The sequence below is a fragment of the Crassostrea angulata genome, chromosome 10, assembly GCF_025612915.1.
Source record: "Crassostrea angulata isolate pt1a10 chromosome 10, ASM2561291v2, whole genome shotgun sequence".
NCBI lineage: Eukaryota > Metazoa > Mollusca > Bivalvia > Ostreida > Ostreidae > Magallana > Magallana angulata.
The window spans coordinates 17847388-17865028 of NC_069120.1; the positions used below are offsets into that span (position 1 = coordinate 17847388).

General features: G+C 34.8%; 1 protein-coding gene across 1 annotated transcript; it reads left to right on the forward strand.

Moving 5' to 3' along the window:
* The first annotated feature begins 54 nt into the window (after positions 1 to 54).
* LOC128166868 (uncharacterized) lies at positions 55 to 17497 on the forward strand. The gene is made up of 31 exons (XM_052832304.1): positions 55 to 174; positions 1121 to 1214; positions 1343 to 1540; positions 2292 to 2422; positions 2515 to 2623; positions 2710 to 2870; positions 2977 to 3105; positions 3671 to 3782; positions 3965 to 4155; positions 4499 to 4609; positions 4867 to 4950; positions 5236 to 5371; positions 5516 to 5680; positions 5823 to 6047; positions 6241 to 6350; positions 10221 to 10260; positions 10371 to 10468; positions 11928 to 12039; positions 12486 to 12664; positions 12772 to 12882; positions 13007 to 13087; positions 13213 to 13336; positions 13442 to 13621; positions 13950 to 14174; positions 14766 to 14884; positions 15116 to 15176; positions 15375 to 15611; positions 15950 to 16192; positions 16316 to 16552; positions 16798 to 16884; positions 17013 to 17497. Exons 1-31 carry the CDS (start codon positions 169 to 171, stop codon positions 17216 to 17218), a joined length of 4302 nt encoding a protein of 1433 aa, XP_052688264.1. The 5' UTR covers positions 55 to 168; the 3' UTR covers positions 17219 to 17497.
* The last annotated feature ends 144 nt before the right edge of the window (positions 17498 to 17641 follow it).

Here is a 17641-nt window from a genome sequence, read left to right on the forward strand (position 1 = left end):
CTTATGTTTAAATATTTGTTTGAGGATAACATAGGGATGAAATACAATGATACAGGGCTGATAAGATTACCCGGTCTAACTCCAACGTGCAGAAAAAACTCCTTGATTGTGACCGGGGTAAATTATGTCAGTGGATTAATCAGGGAATAAGAAATTGATTTCTTTAAAATGAAGGTAGGGATAAATCTATTTTTCATTTATTAATTGTGAATAAAAGATGTATGCGGGAGTCACAGTCAGCACTTGGATATATTAAACCTATGAGCCAGGTCTTATTTAAAATTCAAACATCAACAATGTAACTTACTATTAAAAGGACGCCCGATTGATTGGACTTATATATGACATGTTCTAATGTCATATATGTAAATATGAAATTTTACTGTAGTATTTAAAATGTGAAATGACAAAGTAAATTCATAAATATAATTAGAATGAAGTAATTTGGAATAAGATATAATGAACGGTAAATTGTAAAACTGCGTTTAAATAATTTGGTACATTTGCTGTCATCTTAACCATCTGCCTGTCCGTCTATGTACCATATATTAAACTGCTGTTGTTACTAATAGATTTGCATATGCATACTAGAAGTTAATATTTACACAACTCAGAAACTACGTCGTTGGGAACAGTGCTATTTTACATAAAAGACACAAGAGCTTTCAATGAGAAAGAAAATATCTTAGAAGAAGTAAGACGCATTATATCAACTTAATATATTATGTTGATAAAGCCGCATTCCCGATTTTTATTCATACAGTGTATGAGTGTATAAATATCATAAAGGTAAGGTGGGCGATTGTCTAGAGATAATTTAACATGCTTAATACCACGTGAAACATTTTACATTGATACGTAGATAGACTATACAGACACATATAAATAAACCTAAGCATATCATACTGCAATCGTAGTACACCAAGTAGTTTATAACAAAAATCATACAGTACAATTATAAACCCATATATATATACATATCCTGGACTTTAGCATTATCCCATGAAAAGCTAATTTGAAAATTAACTTATTAAAAAGTATGAAACTAATGCTTGTACAGCACTGAAATAAAACTGAATTCCACACGTACAGCTTTTCTTCTTCCTTATTTTTTCTGTAGCCTCTTCGGACATTTTTCGCTTTAATACTTATCTTGAAGACTGAAGCTAATCCTTACTGTTTACCTAATACAACCAGCGCTCCAAGTCCAAAGGGTGAGTCTACAATAAAAAAAAAATTCAGAATTTTTAAAGCCTACATTCAATTTTGGTCTGACCACGAACAACCACTCGTCGGGTCCCCATAGATATGGTCATTGCAGGCACTTAATGATTTCTTTTAGAACCACCTTTCCCAACATTACCCGACACTTTTCAAAGTCGAGTGGAGGCCACCATCGTAGATAAGAAAATGACCGTGTCCGCGGAGGAATATTTCGACAACAGGAATAACAGGGCCACTCTCATCATGACCTCGGCTGGCAACACCCCAGACACATTGGTGTATGACTACGCCAACGATCAGCTGTTTTATATTCATGGTAATCCCTACTTGTACAAGATACCAATTGCAAATCCGAGAAAAACTTGTTAATGCTGTATTACTTCATAAATCTCTCTCTCTCTCTCTCTCTCTCTCTCTCAAACGACATACTGGTAACTAAAGTCCCAAACGTTGGGACATTTTGAAAAGCAACCGTTTTGCCACGGAAGTTTCAAATCTAAACTTACAAGGTGCTAGCATTGGCTCTTTGTGTAGTGACAGAGAAGAAACCTGAGGTTGCAAAAACCCTGTTGTGTGGTTTCATCAAAATTCCTGGGCATCAATTTTTGCAGATTTTTTAAAAAGACAGTGTCAAGGAAACTCGTGGCGAGTGATTCAAACAACACAATTTGTTAGAAGATATTGCAATTCAATGAACATCTAATTTCGATGATCAAATCACAACTGAATCCACGAAATAGTATTCAACGAATATTGATGACACCACGGTAATTTAAAACAAAAAATAATGCAAGTGACCAAAAACACTGGAGAATAAAATTATCCAAAAATTCTTTGAAAATAGACATACTCCACCGATCTTTATTATTTTATGTACACTTTAATGCTAAAATATGAGTACTTTTACAATAAACAGAGGATGATTAGTTTTTCAGATGAATTGTTATGTTAAAACATTAGTTTAAGAATTCAATTTCCATTAAATTCATCATGGTTCTTTTTTTATTAGTAAATATCAAGCAATTTTATTTAGATGATGATTATGATAATCTTCTTTTTCTCTCTAGGTGGTCGATGTCAGACTAATGATCTTTTACACGATCCCAACAACTACCTGTTTGGAAATAAACAACAGAATGGTGTTGCCCACACATTCACATCAAATGGCGCCTTACACTTCATGAAATCCTACGGTCAGGTAAGGGTACCGAGTAATGCATGATTTGGATGTCAGATTTTTTTAACAGTGTGTTATGACCATCAAAATGTACAAGAATTTTATGTTTTTAGACATATAAGGGCCAAACCATAGTAAGGGGGAAAAATGCAGATCATTGGAGCACGTGTTTGCAATGGCCGAACCCCAACGCCACTTTTACCTTGGATTATTACTTTACTGGTAAGGTTGGGTAAATTGAAAAGGAAAGTGTTGCTCTCGGTGGTCTTCGAGATATACTGGTATCAATAACCTGTTTGTTTTTGTAGCTACTGATTGGGTCAATCCGGTGGCAATACAACAAATTCCACTAAGAGCTGAGGCTCTCGGGATTCAGGTGTTTCCAAACTCATCTCAACGAATGTTCCACCATATCTATGACTACTATGACTTCCGGTTCGATTTAACAGTTGAAGATACAATATTTCAGGTGGGATCTGTCGAGAGTTTTAGAAAGTTTTTCATATCTTCTCATCTATAGATGTAAATAGAATGATTGAAAATGAACCTTGCGTTTGTGTGTTCTCTTTATTCAGACGCCTCCAGGAGTCTATTGCGCGAATCGAAAACTGACTAAGAAGATTCCGGATATTGTGAACTCCCAAGTTTATCATTACAGAACGGAGATAGTGTCCGAAGACGAGGGAACTGTGCAAACCAGCATTGTAAGCTTTGATAACAGTTTACCACATGTTAACAGCGTATCTGCTAACAAAAAGTTATAAATTGAATTTTTGTAACAGAAATGGTTTCATCTGCATATTGTTTTTATTCATTTATGACCAAATAAGATATGTCTAATAAGAAACGTCTTTGGGTTGCCGAAGTGAATCCTTTTGTAGATGTAAATGTTCATTCAAACTATATTTGTCGTTGGATAAAGTTTATTGGCAAGATGTTTTTTACTTAGTAGGTCCGTCTTACGTGTATACACATACGTAATATTATTATATAATTATTTAAATACAACTTTACTGATTTTGTTACAAACTGAACGGAATTAAGTTGGTCATATATGTCGGGGCGAGATCAAATCTTTCTTTCTATAGACTTTAACACAATGTTTCCATATAGACAACCAAAAATGTAACATTGTTACCTTTTTTTATTTCATAAATTTCTCATTTTCTTCCAATAGCCTTTAGTAACATTTATAATGGCCAAATGCACGCTCCAAATGACAATAATGACAGTGTAAGAAGCCTTTGAATGTCCTCTTACTTGTTGTAGATATATTACAATGAACAATACAAACTTGTACGTTATGACTACAAGAACCTGGCCAATCTCCTACCCACATACTCCCAGAATCCCCTGTCTGAGATACACGACTTCAATGCTGGTATTGTGTACTAGTAATGTATTATGAATAACAATAAATTCAATAAAAATTCGTTTGCCTCTTGTTATCATGTGTTTCTTTCCTTTTTATAATCACGTGATTTTTTCTTTATTTCAAAATACTTTTTACACACACACATTGATACAACCAAGTTAAAGATTAATCTAATCCTTTCTATTCAGGTGTTCGTTATATCAAGGATTTGGTAGTGGGTAATTGTTCCGTATTTCCTTTGAGTAACAATTCCATTGACAGCGTGGAATCGCATGAAACTTTTTATGGCAACGGAACTGAAAAATCCGGATATTCACTTCACTTGAAAAACCCCCTTCAATTTTTAAAACTTGACACAACTTACGATTATATTGGTCAGGTGAGTAAACATGAAGATTTAAAAATTGGTGCAATGTCTTTCTTCCTTGCAAATGTTTTCTCACACGATAATTTGTACATTGTAATGTTTTTAAATAATATCTAAGATTGTGTTCGACAAGATCTAAAATCTGAAAATAGTCCATTATTCATTCCAATTTTTTGGAACTTTAATTCAACGATATAATGACATATTTTTATGGTTTCAAGAAAAAAAAAAGATTAACGTGTTAACGGGTATGAAATAACTTAACCGTGAAATTGGATGGCGTACTTCCATGTGCCACAAGCTATAACTGATTTTAAAGTTTTGATTATAATCCGATTTTTATGATTTTTTACAGAGGCGCTGTCGAGGTAACGCTATGTGCGATGTCTTCAGTGGTATTCGATCGGATTACATGGATACCAATGGATTTAAAAAGAATGCCACTTTCGACTATTATTTTTTATCAGTAAGCATATATCATAATGTCTGTTTAACCTTTCTTTAAAAAGATGCAGTGTGGAATTACTTCAACTCAATGAAGCCAACTGTCATAATTTTCCAAAAATTCACAGCTTAATGAAAAAAAAAAAAGATTGAAGTCAACCGCTGGTTTCAGTATTAATTGATTTGACCTACTTCTTCGAATTTAAATTTCCCATGATATAAATTCAAAGACATCTAAACACTCTGTAATTCTTATGTTATTTTCAATTTAATTAACAGGACGAATTTTCGGAAATTTCCATCGACAGTTCTGGCTACGATCCTTCTAACGTTCCTTACCAGCTACTGGTGACTCTTCTCGGAGTAAGTGTATATACACATGTACTACACCACCATGTGTGGTATAAAAAATACATCTTACTTAAACACTGTATGCAACGAAAAAAGGTGGTCAGCTTCCGTTGTCACTAACTTTTCCCGGTGAAATTCTCAGCAACAAAGTTGAGATTTTACCTCAAATCTATGCACTTCTCTTTAAGGAATTTGAGTTAAGAAATAAGTTATTTCAGATAATTGGTACTTGCCTTTTGTTATTAAAGATACACAACTTAGAAGTGTTTTATTTTCTGGACATACCTATTATCGTAGACTGATGGATCTCCGCAGTACTCCGTGACGTATAACTTTGTGGATTACGGGTTCGAGGACCAAGACATCAGTGTATTCGATGTGTCCTCTTGTTACTCTGCTTCAGCCAATCTACAATTCCAAGTCAAAATGCCAGGTTAAACTTGTTGATCTTATTTTGCTATAGATAAACAAACTATATGGAATGCTTCTACTCCAACTCCAAAAAATGCAAATTATTTTTATTTTTTAATAACCCCGCAATATGGTAGATTAACACATGCAGTTACATTTTCAATAGGTATATTTCACAAAGCAGACGAAGAACGACTAAAAATCAAAGCCCAGATGAAATTTGTAGAGACTTTGAATGTGTCCGCCATTCGTGTGCAGGACCTTCGATTAGATTACGACAACTCGAATATCTACATATCTGCTACCTTGTTGGACAGGTCCCCTGCATCAGGTCTCTCTCTCTCTCTCTCTCTCTCTCTCTCTCTCTCTCTCTCTCTCTCTCTCTCTCTTATACTTTGAAATATCTGCGTCTTACATTTGCTCTTCTTACTATTTGAAATGTCTACCTATCAACTATTCGCCCCTATTTCTAGCTCAGTTTACCCACATCCGCGGACAACAGCTAAGCAGAACAGGAGACATGCATTATGATAATGTACAGAGTCCTGAAGATTGTGCAAAATATTGCGTCACCAATTACGACTTCACATGCAACAGTTTTGATTTCTGTGCGACTGGGACCAACAACTGTCGACTGAACAAAAGACATATAGGGGACGGTGCTACTCTCTCCACCAGCCCATGTGATCATTTCTCTAGTAAAGTTTCCTTTTTTTTACACCTGAACTTTTACCAATATTTGACAAATTAACAAAAAAGCATACAAAGTATATTTGTTGGCAATCATAGTTAAGCCATTTATCATTAATAAATGTAAAATAAAAAAACTGAAATAAGTAATTTTCGATCCTTGACCACGTCCCTCCATATCAAAACCAACACTTGTTTTAGGAAACATCAACGGTCCCATTGTCCAGGAGACGCCTGTAGATCAGGCGTATGATAATCTAAAGACGGCAGTGTATCAAAAGAAATTCCGGCTGCAGGTTTTCGGTCAACAGGTGATTGAACAACTAAATGTATTAAAAAATAGTTAAAATGTTAAATTTTGCGTCATTGGTTTTTAGCTCACCTGAGCTAAAAGCTCAAGTGAGCTATTCTGATCACATTTTGTCCGTCGTCCGTCTGTCCGTCCGTCTGTCCGTCTGTCCGTCTGTAAACTTTTTACATTTTGAACTTCTTCTCTAAAACCGCTTATCCAATTTCAACCAAATTTGGCACAAATCATCCTTATGGGAGGGCGAATATAAATTGCAGAAATAAAAGTTTGATCTGTATTCAAAGCGGAGAAAACCTTGAAACTGTAGAAAAAGGGGGGTGCATTTTTAAAAATCTTCTTCTCAAGAACTACCGAGGCAAATTCAACATAGTTTAGCATAAATTATCCTTATGGGAAGGAAAATATAAATTGCAAAAATTAAGTGGAAATTTTGTTTCAAATCTGAGTTATTACGAAAATAATAATAAAGGAAATGCGTGTTTCAATCAGTTTAATAGCTTCGGGTTCGGCATCCGGTAAAATGATTCCATACTTCTAAAACGAGGTTCTTTGTTTAAAGCAGCCATGACATTATACGAAAAAGGGTCGATCTGACTATGATGAATTTGCTTGTTGTGCAACAGTTCGCGTATGAAGGGAAATTTTGAAACATACAAAATATATTGGTGCCGATTTTGTGAAGTAAATTGAGGCTAAATATTTCAATGCGTTGACAGTTTTCACACATGACGTTGGTGTTAGCTTGTTCTGATTTTCGTTTCGTTCTCATTATGCTTTGTAACCTGGAAACTATCGTCTGTATTTCGTGATTTTTACGTATCAAATCAAACAGAGACTTCGGTAAATCAAACAGTTAACTGTTTACCTGCGCAAATTAAGCAAAATCGGATGTAGGGGACGGGTACTGAAATACAATTCATTCTATCGGTAATTCGGCATTATCTTTTGCGTAATGGTACATGTAGATTAATGCAATAGGTTTTGTTGAGATGCTCGGCATTTTTTCGAGTTTATTCAGTTTAAATAGAGTTTGATATCGCTGACGGAAATATGTAGGTATATACATGTATATATATATGATTCATTTCGAAAAAATAAATTGTGTTCTTTATTTGTTATACATGTAGTGCATGTTTCTTGTGTTTAATTGTTTACAATTTCTATTTACTAACCATATTTGAGTGTTAAGCTTCGAATTATAAGCAAGATACAGCGATTTGCTCACAATTCTATGTTTGTACACAGATCTTAAAAACTAAAGCTTAAAAAAGTAAAATATTTGTCAATATTTATTAAGAAAATTTTCAAAGTCTGTTCTTCCAGAAACCAACTTTAACAACTTATTGTATTGTAAACTTAACCTTTTTAGCTCACCTGAGGGTGGGGCCACAATGGGGGGTCGAAGTTTAACAAATGAATATATAGAGTAAATCTTTAAAAATCTTCTCCTCAGAAACTAATCAGCCAGGAAAGCTGAAACTTGTGTGAAAGCATCATCAGGTAATATAGATACAAATTTGTGAAAATCATGATCCCCGGAGGTAGGGTTGGGCCACAATGAAGGATCGAAGTTTTACATAGGAATATATAGAGTGAATCTTTAAAAATCTTCTTCTCAGAAACTAATCGGCCAGGAAAGCTGACACATGTGTGGAAGGATCCTCAGTTAGTGTAGATTCAAAGTTGTGAAAATCATGACCCCCGGGGTACGGTGAGGCCACAATGGGGGATCGAAGTTTAACATAGGAATATATAGAGTAAATCTTTAAAAATCTTCTTCTCAGAAACTAATCAGCCAGGAAAGCTGAAACTTGTGTGAAAGCATCCTCAGGTAGTGTAGATTCATAGTTGTGAAAATCATGGCCCCCGGGGGTAGGGTGGGGCCACAATGGGGGATCGAAGTTTAACATAGGAATATATAGAGTAAATCTTTAAAAATCTTCTTCTTAGAAACTAATCAGCCAGGAAAGCTGACACTTTTGTGGATGCATCCTCAGGTAGTGTAAATTCATAGTTATGAAAATCATGACCCCCGGGGGAAGGGTGGGGCCACAATGGGGGATCGAAGTTAAACATAGGAATATATAGAGTAAATCTTTAAAAATCTTCTTCTCAGAAACTAATCAGCCGGCAATGCTGAAACTTCTTTGGAAGCATCCTCAGGTAGTGTTGATTCAAAGTTGTGAAAATAATAACCCCTGGGGGTAGAATGGGGCCACAATGGGGGGGTCGAAGTTTAACATATGATTAAATAGAGTAAATCTTTAAAAATCTTCTTCTCAGAAACTAATTAGCCAGGAAAGCTGAAACTTGTGTGGAAGCATCCTCAGGTAGTGTAGATTCAAATTTGTGAAAATCATAACCCTGGGGGTAGGTTTGGGCCACAATGGGAGGTCGATGTTTTAGATAGGAATAAACAGAGTAAATCTTTAAAAATCTTCTTCTCAGAAACTAATCAGCCAGGAAAGCTGACACTTGTGTGGAAGGATCCTCAGGTAGTGTAGATTCAAAGTTGTGAAAATCATGACCCCTGGGGTACGGTGAGGCCACAATGGGGGATCGAAGTTTAACATAGGAATATATAGAGTAAATCTTTAAAAATCTTCTTCTCAGAAACTAATCAGCCAGGAAAGCTGAAACTTGTGTGAAAGCATCCTCAGGTAGTGTAGATTCATAGTTGTGAAAATCATGGCCCCCGGGGGTAGGGTGGGGCCACAATGGGGGATCGAAGTTTAAAATAGGAATATATAGAGTAAATCTTTAAAAATCTTCTTCTTAGAAACTAATCAGCCAGGAAAGCTGACACTTTTGTGGATGCATCCTCAGGTAGTGTAAATTCATAGTTGTGAAAATCATGACCCCTGGGGGAAGGGTGGGGCCACAATGGGGGATCGAAGTTAAACATAGGAATATATAGAGTAAATCTTTAAAAATCTTCTTCTCAGAAACTAATCAGCCGGCAATGCTGAAACTTCTTTGGAAGCATCCTCAGATAGTGTTGATTCAAAGTTGTGAAAATAATAACCCCTGGGGGTAGAATGGGGCCACAATGGGGGGTCGAAGTTTAACATATGATTAAATAGAGTAAATCTTTAAAAATCTTCTTCTCAGAAACTAATTAGCCAGGAAAGCTGAAACTTGTGTGGAAGCATCCTCAGGTAGTGTAGATTCAAATTTGTGAAAATCATAACCCTGGGGGTAGGTTTGGGCCACAATGGGAGGTCGATGTTTTAGATAGGAATAAACAGAGTAAATCTTTAAAAATCTTCTTCTCAGAAACTAATCAGCCAGGAAAGCTGAAACGTGTGTGAAAGCATCCTCAGGTAGTGTAGATTCATGGTTGTGAAAATCATGATCCCCAGGGGTAGGGTGGGGCCACAATGGGGGGGTCAAAATTTAACAAAGGAATATATAGCGTAAATCTTTAAAAATCTTCTCAGAAACTATTCAGCCAGATGTTTCTTTATAATTGTTAAGACTTTGGCCCCAGGACAATTCTTTGGCCTCCCGAGAAGGTTCATAGTTTGATGTACGTTTATATCTAATATATAAACTATTGTTAAGGATCATTTTGAGAACTGCAATACTCAACATATGATAAGACTATAAAATCATCTTGTTAGAAAAGGGACTAATGATTATAAACATAAGAATATCCAGGGGAAAATGGATTTTATTTATACAGGATCTACATGTATTATTGTACATTGTCCAGATAGTTTTATATTATGACTCCATTAAGCTGATTTTATCATACCTATTGTTCCTCAGGTGAGCGATGTGGCCCATGGGCCTCTTGTTTTTATTGTTATTTGCATTGATCACATGTACAGTTTGCATATTTTATTCCTCAATTTTTTTTTTCATGCAGGACTTTGACTCATATGCGGTGGATGTTCGAATTCTATTTGGTAAGTGTATTATTAGTTACTGATATATATAATCTATACAATTGGATGGAATCATTTACTAGTTTCCTTAGGACATTTCATGAATCACAGTTACCGGTGTACACTTACAGGTTGGATGGAAAATGTAACACTACCTTCCATAGCGGGACAGTTTTCATACGGACTGGAGATTGTTGATCCAGCAACCCAGAACGTCATCTCCGCAAACGTAAGATCCAAATTTAGAAAAAAAGCAATACTTTATATATAACCTAGTATCAGTACTCAACTCATGGAAAATATTTTTAAGGGCAGAAACCTATGGCATGTCAAACATTGCAATATTCGATCTTTTCCATTTGTACTGTATAAATATTCATTTGTATTGTATACTTTTCCATTTGTATTCTATAATTTTCAATTTGTGTTCTATAATTTTCCATGTGTATTGTATAATTTTCATTTGTATTGTATAATTTTCCATTTGTATTGTGTAATCTCATTTATAATCTTTAACTTTCCATTTGTATTCTATAATTTTCCATTTTTATTCTATAATTTTCAATTTGTATTCTACAATTTTCCATTTGAATTGTATGATTTTCTATCTGTATCATATAAATATTCATTTGTATTGTATGACTTTCTATTTGTATTCTATAATTTTCAATTTGTATTCATATAATTTTAAATTCGTTTGTATTCTATAAGTTTCCATTTGCATTGTATAAATTTCATTTGTATTTGATATTTTGTTTTAATTTGTATTCTATAACTTTCCATTTGTATTCTATAATTTTCCATTTGTATTGTATAATTTTTGATTGTAATGTATAATTTTCTATTTTTATTCTATAATTATACATCACAAATGAAAGATTATACAATACAAATTGAAAATTATAGAATACAAACGAAAATAATAGAATACAAATGGAAAAGTATCCAATACAAATTGAAAGTTATAGAATACAAATGAAAATTATACAATACAAATGGAAAATTATTCAATACAAATAGAAAATTATACAATATACAAGATATACATGCAGATCAAATATTGCAACGTTTTACATGCCATAGAAACCGGCATATTTCTGCCCCCTACATGCAAGATAAATTATGTCAACATGCAAGAAAACTATGTCAACATGCAAGATGATTATGTCTACATGTAATATAATTATGTTGACATTTTAAGTTACAAATCAAATTAGGGAATCTGATTTTTATATGGGTAAAATCGCTTACTAGCGCCCGTGTCTGACATAGATTCTGATGCAAGATGCAACAAACTTATGACAACATGCGATTTATTTATGTCAACATGCAAGTTAATTATGTAGACATGCGACTTATTTACTAGTATGTCGACATGCGACTTATTTATGTGAACATGCAAGTTTAAAACTATGTTTTATTAAAACATAATTATGTGGCATCTTGCATCTGTGATGTCAGATACGGGCGTAATTAAGTGATTTAACCACATAAAAAATCAGATTTCTTTTAAAAAGATTTGTAATTTACATGTCAACATAATTATCTTGCATGTATACATAATTATCTTGTATGTTCACTTAAAAAAGTCGCATGTTGACATAATTTGTCTTGCATCTAGTGGGCAGAAATATGCCACCATAGAAACCAGTTTCTAAGAGAACGTACAATAAGATTTCTTTGCTTAGGTTTGGTATGACATGACTTATGGGTTGGTGCGCTTCGATCTGACTAATACTAGTCCATCTCCGCCGTTCTACACGACTAACCCGATCACAACGATAGAGGACTTCAATACTGGTAAATGTCAAAAGCATGCTTAAGTTAATCATCAAAACGTCTGTCAAATAACAAAAGAGTGAAAATACAAGTTTGATAAGTGTGAAAATAGGAGTTTGATAACAGTGAAAGCAATTTTTACAAATTCGAAACTCACAAGGTGTTGGTTTAAAACAAACTAGTTAATTCTAGTGAATGTAAGCCAATTGATTAAACCGTTCATCCAGAATGAGATGTACATAATCCCCCCCCCCCCCCCCCCAATTTTTGTGTAAAGTCTTGCATTGCACGGCAAGCTTTTTCTCCTCTATACTTTATTTTGATGTATTCATATTTTCAAATTCTATCTCAAACTATCCCTTTGCAACCAAGAAATGGGAAGTAAGGCACACAACTTGCTTGCCAACTGGAAAAGTCATTTCACACCATGTATTTATTTTTCAAATTCTATCTCTTTTGCAACCAAGGAACATCTTACAGCATTGACCGTTCCCTTGGCAACTGTACCATACACCCCATACAGCTCGGAAGCTTCGCAACTCAACAGGACAAAACGGCACTCATGAAGAACGGGGCTTATGTTATAAAGATGAAAGGACCTTTGGACATTTTCTCAATGAACGAGTCCTATCGATGGGCTGGCCAAGTTCGAATACTTTAATGTTTGAATCGAAAACAAATGCATGTAAATCAAGATCACTGCAAGTTTAACGCTTAGAATATTTCTCTCTAAAGATCCGTGTTTTCTTGTAGAGAACTGTGCGAGGAATGCTTTGCGACGTCTTTGAGGCTACGACAACTGATTTCAAGGTTCCATCCATAACCCAGACTTTCACAAGCGTTCTCCAATTCTTTTTCATGTCGGTAAGTGACAGTAAGGTAAAATGTTTTCTTCCACAGCGTTTAGATATTTTTAAAGATTTGGATCCAAAGTAAGTTCTACAAGTTATTTCTGATTGCAAATAAACGAAGCTTATGTTGTTTGTAGGACAGTTGGTCAGAAACACCAGATACAGACTCAAACCCTGTGAATGCCCAGCCAATCAAACTGGTCATATCCTCAGCAGAGGTATGTACTTCAAATCGTACGAGTTAGCAAAAAGCAGTTTTTTGACTCCAACAAATGGAAGTAGTTTTCTTTATAACACGTAGTTATATGCTTTCATGGACTATTTTTATTACTGCATGTCTCAGGTTGGGCTATCCTTGACATATAATTTTTACAACTTTAACGAGGAGGACCCCGATCTAAAGAATTTCGATATAACGCCATGTTTTACGGCAGATCAACAAGAGAATTTTGTCATCGTGTTCAATGGTCAGTTTTGTATGAAATACGATTTTCTATATTATAGAAACTTCTTTTCATTGATATTTGAATAACATAACTGCCATTAAAAGTTATGGCATTTTGTTGTCATAGGTTCCTACCATCCATATTTAAATACGAATGAGAAGTTTTTTGAAAAGGCTGCTAGGGTTATGATGTCGGAATCCTCTAAGGCGTCCCCGTTACGGTTCCAGAAACTAGAGGTCACTTACGACAGTGTCTCCCCCTACTTATTCCTAATCGGAACACTGGTCGACCCCGCCCCTTTTATTGGTAAGAATGTATGTCTAATTAAAGTATTAACATTGTATACTATATGTCATTAAGAGTGTATGTTTAATTCAATTTGCTACATAGATGAGAAACACAAGAGAGCCTAGTGATGACTTCTATTTTTTAATTTGATTACAGAATGAGCGACCATTTAAAATATATTCTGCTCTATGAATACTTTCCAGTATATTTTGTGGACTGTTAAAATGTTAAAAAGTTCTATTTCAAATGTACTCATCTTTGGTTATAAAGAAAACCAGAAACCATGGAACTGTTACTAAATTGTGCCCTTGGAATATTAACACTAGTTGATTTTTTTACCATGCAGATGATTTTACACAAACAAATACGGGCATGAACCCACCTAAAGGCGCCCTGACCCTTACAAGCATTGCCTCAGCGGCAGCGTGTGCCAGCCAATGTCGCCAGAACTCAAAGTTCCCATGTCAGGGCTTTTATTACTGTTCCACTGGGTCAACCTGTGTATTGAGACCGACCCACGCCGACTCCAGTACCTCTACCAACAGTGCATTGTTATGTGACCACTACTCAAGTACAGTGCATTTATTATATAAAGCGAACCCAGTTTTTATATAAAGATAAGTAAAAGTCACATTAAAGTTTTAACGGAATGCTTAATTTACGTGGGTGGATGTACGTTGTCATAATTGAGGAAATTATAATTTGAATTCAGAGGAAGATCATAAAACCGTGAACATAATGAAATTAGAACCACAGTAATATTTTTTTAATTTTCAGTAATGTTTGTACACAAATCTGAAATCATACGTTCCTTTTTGGGTCATAATTTGCGGACACGCATGACACGCAAGATTAATATTGAGTAAGCTTGAACATTTATGTGTATTTGAAGCTTGGTCGGCGCTAGATTGCAATTTCAGTAACCCCCGTCCCAGCAATCCAAAAAAGCCGCAAAATCCCTTTAAACAATGCACGGATTTCATCAGGCATATTATATGATAATACATACTTTTCTTTTTTTAAGAAAACAACATTTGTTTTGCTTTGTTTAACCCAGTTTTAATATAAACCTAATCTGTATCTTATTGCGAATGAAGTGAAAATCTGTTGCACTAGGAATCTTTATCTGTTCTTTTAAAAATTGCCACTTTTCTACGAACAGGAACTGTAAATTCGACATCCACTGTGCAACCACCAACTGACGTCATAGTATCGAAGATTTCCAATTCAATCTACGATGGCTTAATACAAGTGCCCGTTAATTATGGAAGTGCAATTTACGTAAGTGATATACATGTACATTGTAAATGCATGTAAATGTAAAAACAACTACTAGGACATATATTAGTATTTCTCTTCAAGAAATATGGACAGCTGCAACAGAAAGTTGGCTAAGTATTTCGTATTCTGAAATCCTAGAATGACATAAACTGATGAAGAACATTTCATAACATGCCATGCTACAGATTTTTTGGTAAGAAGTGGTTATAATTTGTTTGTTTATAATTTCAGACATTTAACGCAACGAATATTAGGACACGTATTCTAAGAAACGGAAGACCAAGTGAATCAAGTAATTTATTGATACAACTGATGCATAGATAGTGTTCATACTTTTTCAAATTGGTTGTAAAAGATCTTTTGGGAGATAATTTCTGAAACTTAAAATATAAATTGATATGTGAAATCAAAATGTACTGGATCAGATTGTCGTGAAATTGTTTAAATCTTTAGAAAAAAAGCATTAAAATGTATTTCCCCTCTGTTTTAGATCTACTTCTGACACATTTCTACATCTATCGCCAATACTTTATTTTTACCAATACCGACACTTCCATTGCTGGGTTGTCGGTTGAGGACTGCGCGCGCCGCTGTATAAACAACATGGAGTACGAGTGCCTATCGTTTAGTTACTGTTTTGACCTTGGTGATTGCTTCCTTAGCCACGTCCATGCGGACAACTCCTCTGGAATAGTACAACGTCAGGAATACTGTGATTTGTACTCACGTAAGTCACGTTATTCAAATCCCCTCATCTGGAAAATTCAATAATTGAAGTCTCTGGACTTTCTAAGATTTTGATTAAGATCCATTTAAACAGGGCCTTGTACTTTCGATAGGACGTAACGATCTTATATTTAGGCATTTTCGTATAAAATTACCCTGGTTTAAGCAAAATATGCACCGATTGCGTAGTTAAAGCTCAAAAGCCAGTCAAATCTTGTTGATTTCAAAGAGCTATGGCTGAGTAGTCAACAATGAAATAGACAGACCTACGTCACTTTGCTGTCTGATAACTACCCAAGTCCAAGCTCGTGATAAAATGGATCTTCTTACTTTTCACAGGTTATTTTCTTGATCAGTACACAGAATCCTCTGGTTTGACGTATTCAGTAAAGGCTGACGCAACACTCCCCAATGTGCCATCCGCAAACCTTTGTGCAAAGCTTTGCTCACAATATACTGCATTTCAGTGCAAATCTTTTGAATACTGTACAAGTACCAAAAACTGTCTCCTGTTGAAGATGCATGAACTTGATATGGTGGGAAACACAGCTTCAAAGAGTCTTACATGCTCCTTTTACAGCAGTGAGTATATGTAGATAAGGAAATGACTATACTTGCCTTTTCAGTGTTCTTCTCATGTATACCAAACACATTGCCAAACTTGGTCTGACAGTTCTTCGATATGTTTCTTCTTTTATTTTTTAGAGAACTATTTCTATGACTTCAAGTTGTTAAAAAGGATGACAATATCGTTTACAAACGTTCTGGAATTTTCGAATATCACCAGTTCCCAGTGCGCCAAACTATGTGTGGAACAGGAAGGAGCAGCCTGCAGGAGCTTTGCATATTGCAATATGACGTCATTGTGTAGACTGACATCATCTCATCCGTTTCAGTCTGGAAACGCTGTTTCTAAGAGCGACATGTGTGACTTATATTCAAGTAAGGTTTTGCAAATAAAACTTGTATTCAGATTTTTGCAATTTTTAAAAATGATTTATTGTTGTTATCAAAAAGCCATGATTGTGCTTCACGTAAATTACTGTGTAATGAGCATACACATAATTAATTCTACGTGATACATGTAATTTTTGAATTCCAACAAAAATATTTATGATATGGATGGTGTTTTACATGAATCAAGCTCTCAACATACAATATTTTCCCCTTTTATTAATTGTTTGTAGGAAATTTTTACCAGCCGTCATCGTATTCTCAACCAAGTAAAATTCAAGGCAGGAGGTCAAGCCAACCTAGTAATGGCTATAGCGGAGGTACTAGACTGCAGTTATTGAACAAAATTTTACTGTTTGAGAATAATTCTTTAAATTTTTTTGCTTAAAAAATTCATAGTATCCGAAGATTTCCTTGTCTAATTTTTTTTTTATTTTCTTTGCTTTAGGCTCATTGGCCGGAGCATCTATAGCTCTATTTATCGTTGGGTTGGCGATTGGTGTGGGCGGCATATACTTGTATAGATACAGAAAAGAAAGGCAAGCCACTGATAACATTGATCTAGTTCAACAATTTGGTGAAAATCCGAATTATAACAATTTAGAGTCTGAGAATTATGACGAAAACACGCAAGACAGTGAAAGGAATACTTGATGTAGCCCGACTCTAGCATCAAGCTAATTTTGAGAGTTATTTAATTTGAGAGAGAGAGAGAGAGAGAGAGAGAGAGAGAGAGAGAGAGAGAGAGAGTGGGAGAGAGAGAGAGAGAGAGAGAGAGAGAGAGAGAGAGAGAGTATGTGTTTTTGTGTGAGAAGTTGTGTGTTTTGCCCTTGAATTGTATTTACGATTTTCAATTTTATAAACATTTGCATTTTTGAAACTTATAAAATTAAACAGTAAAACGTGATGTTATTTTTCATTGAATAAAGTAGAGTTTCTGGTTTTTTAAATTTTGCTTTGTTTTGTTTTAATGTTGCGTATGTGTTCTTTTTAATTTTTTTATTTTTATAAGACGTCCTTGCTTGAGCAGAATTTCTGAATATTTCGACAAATTGCCGGTGTTACTATAAAATGGTG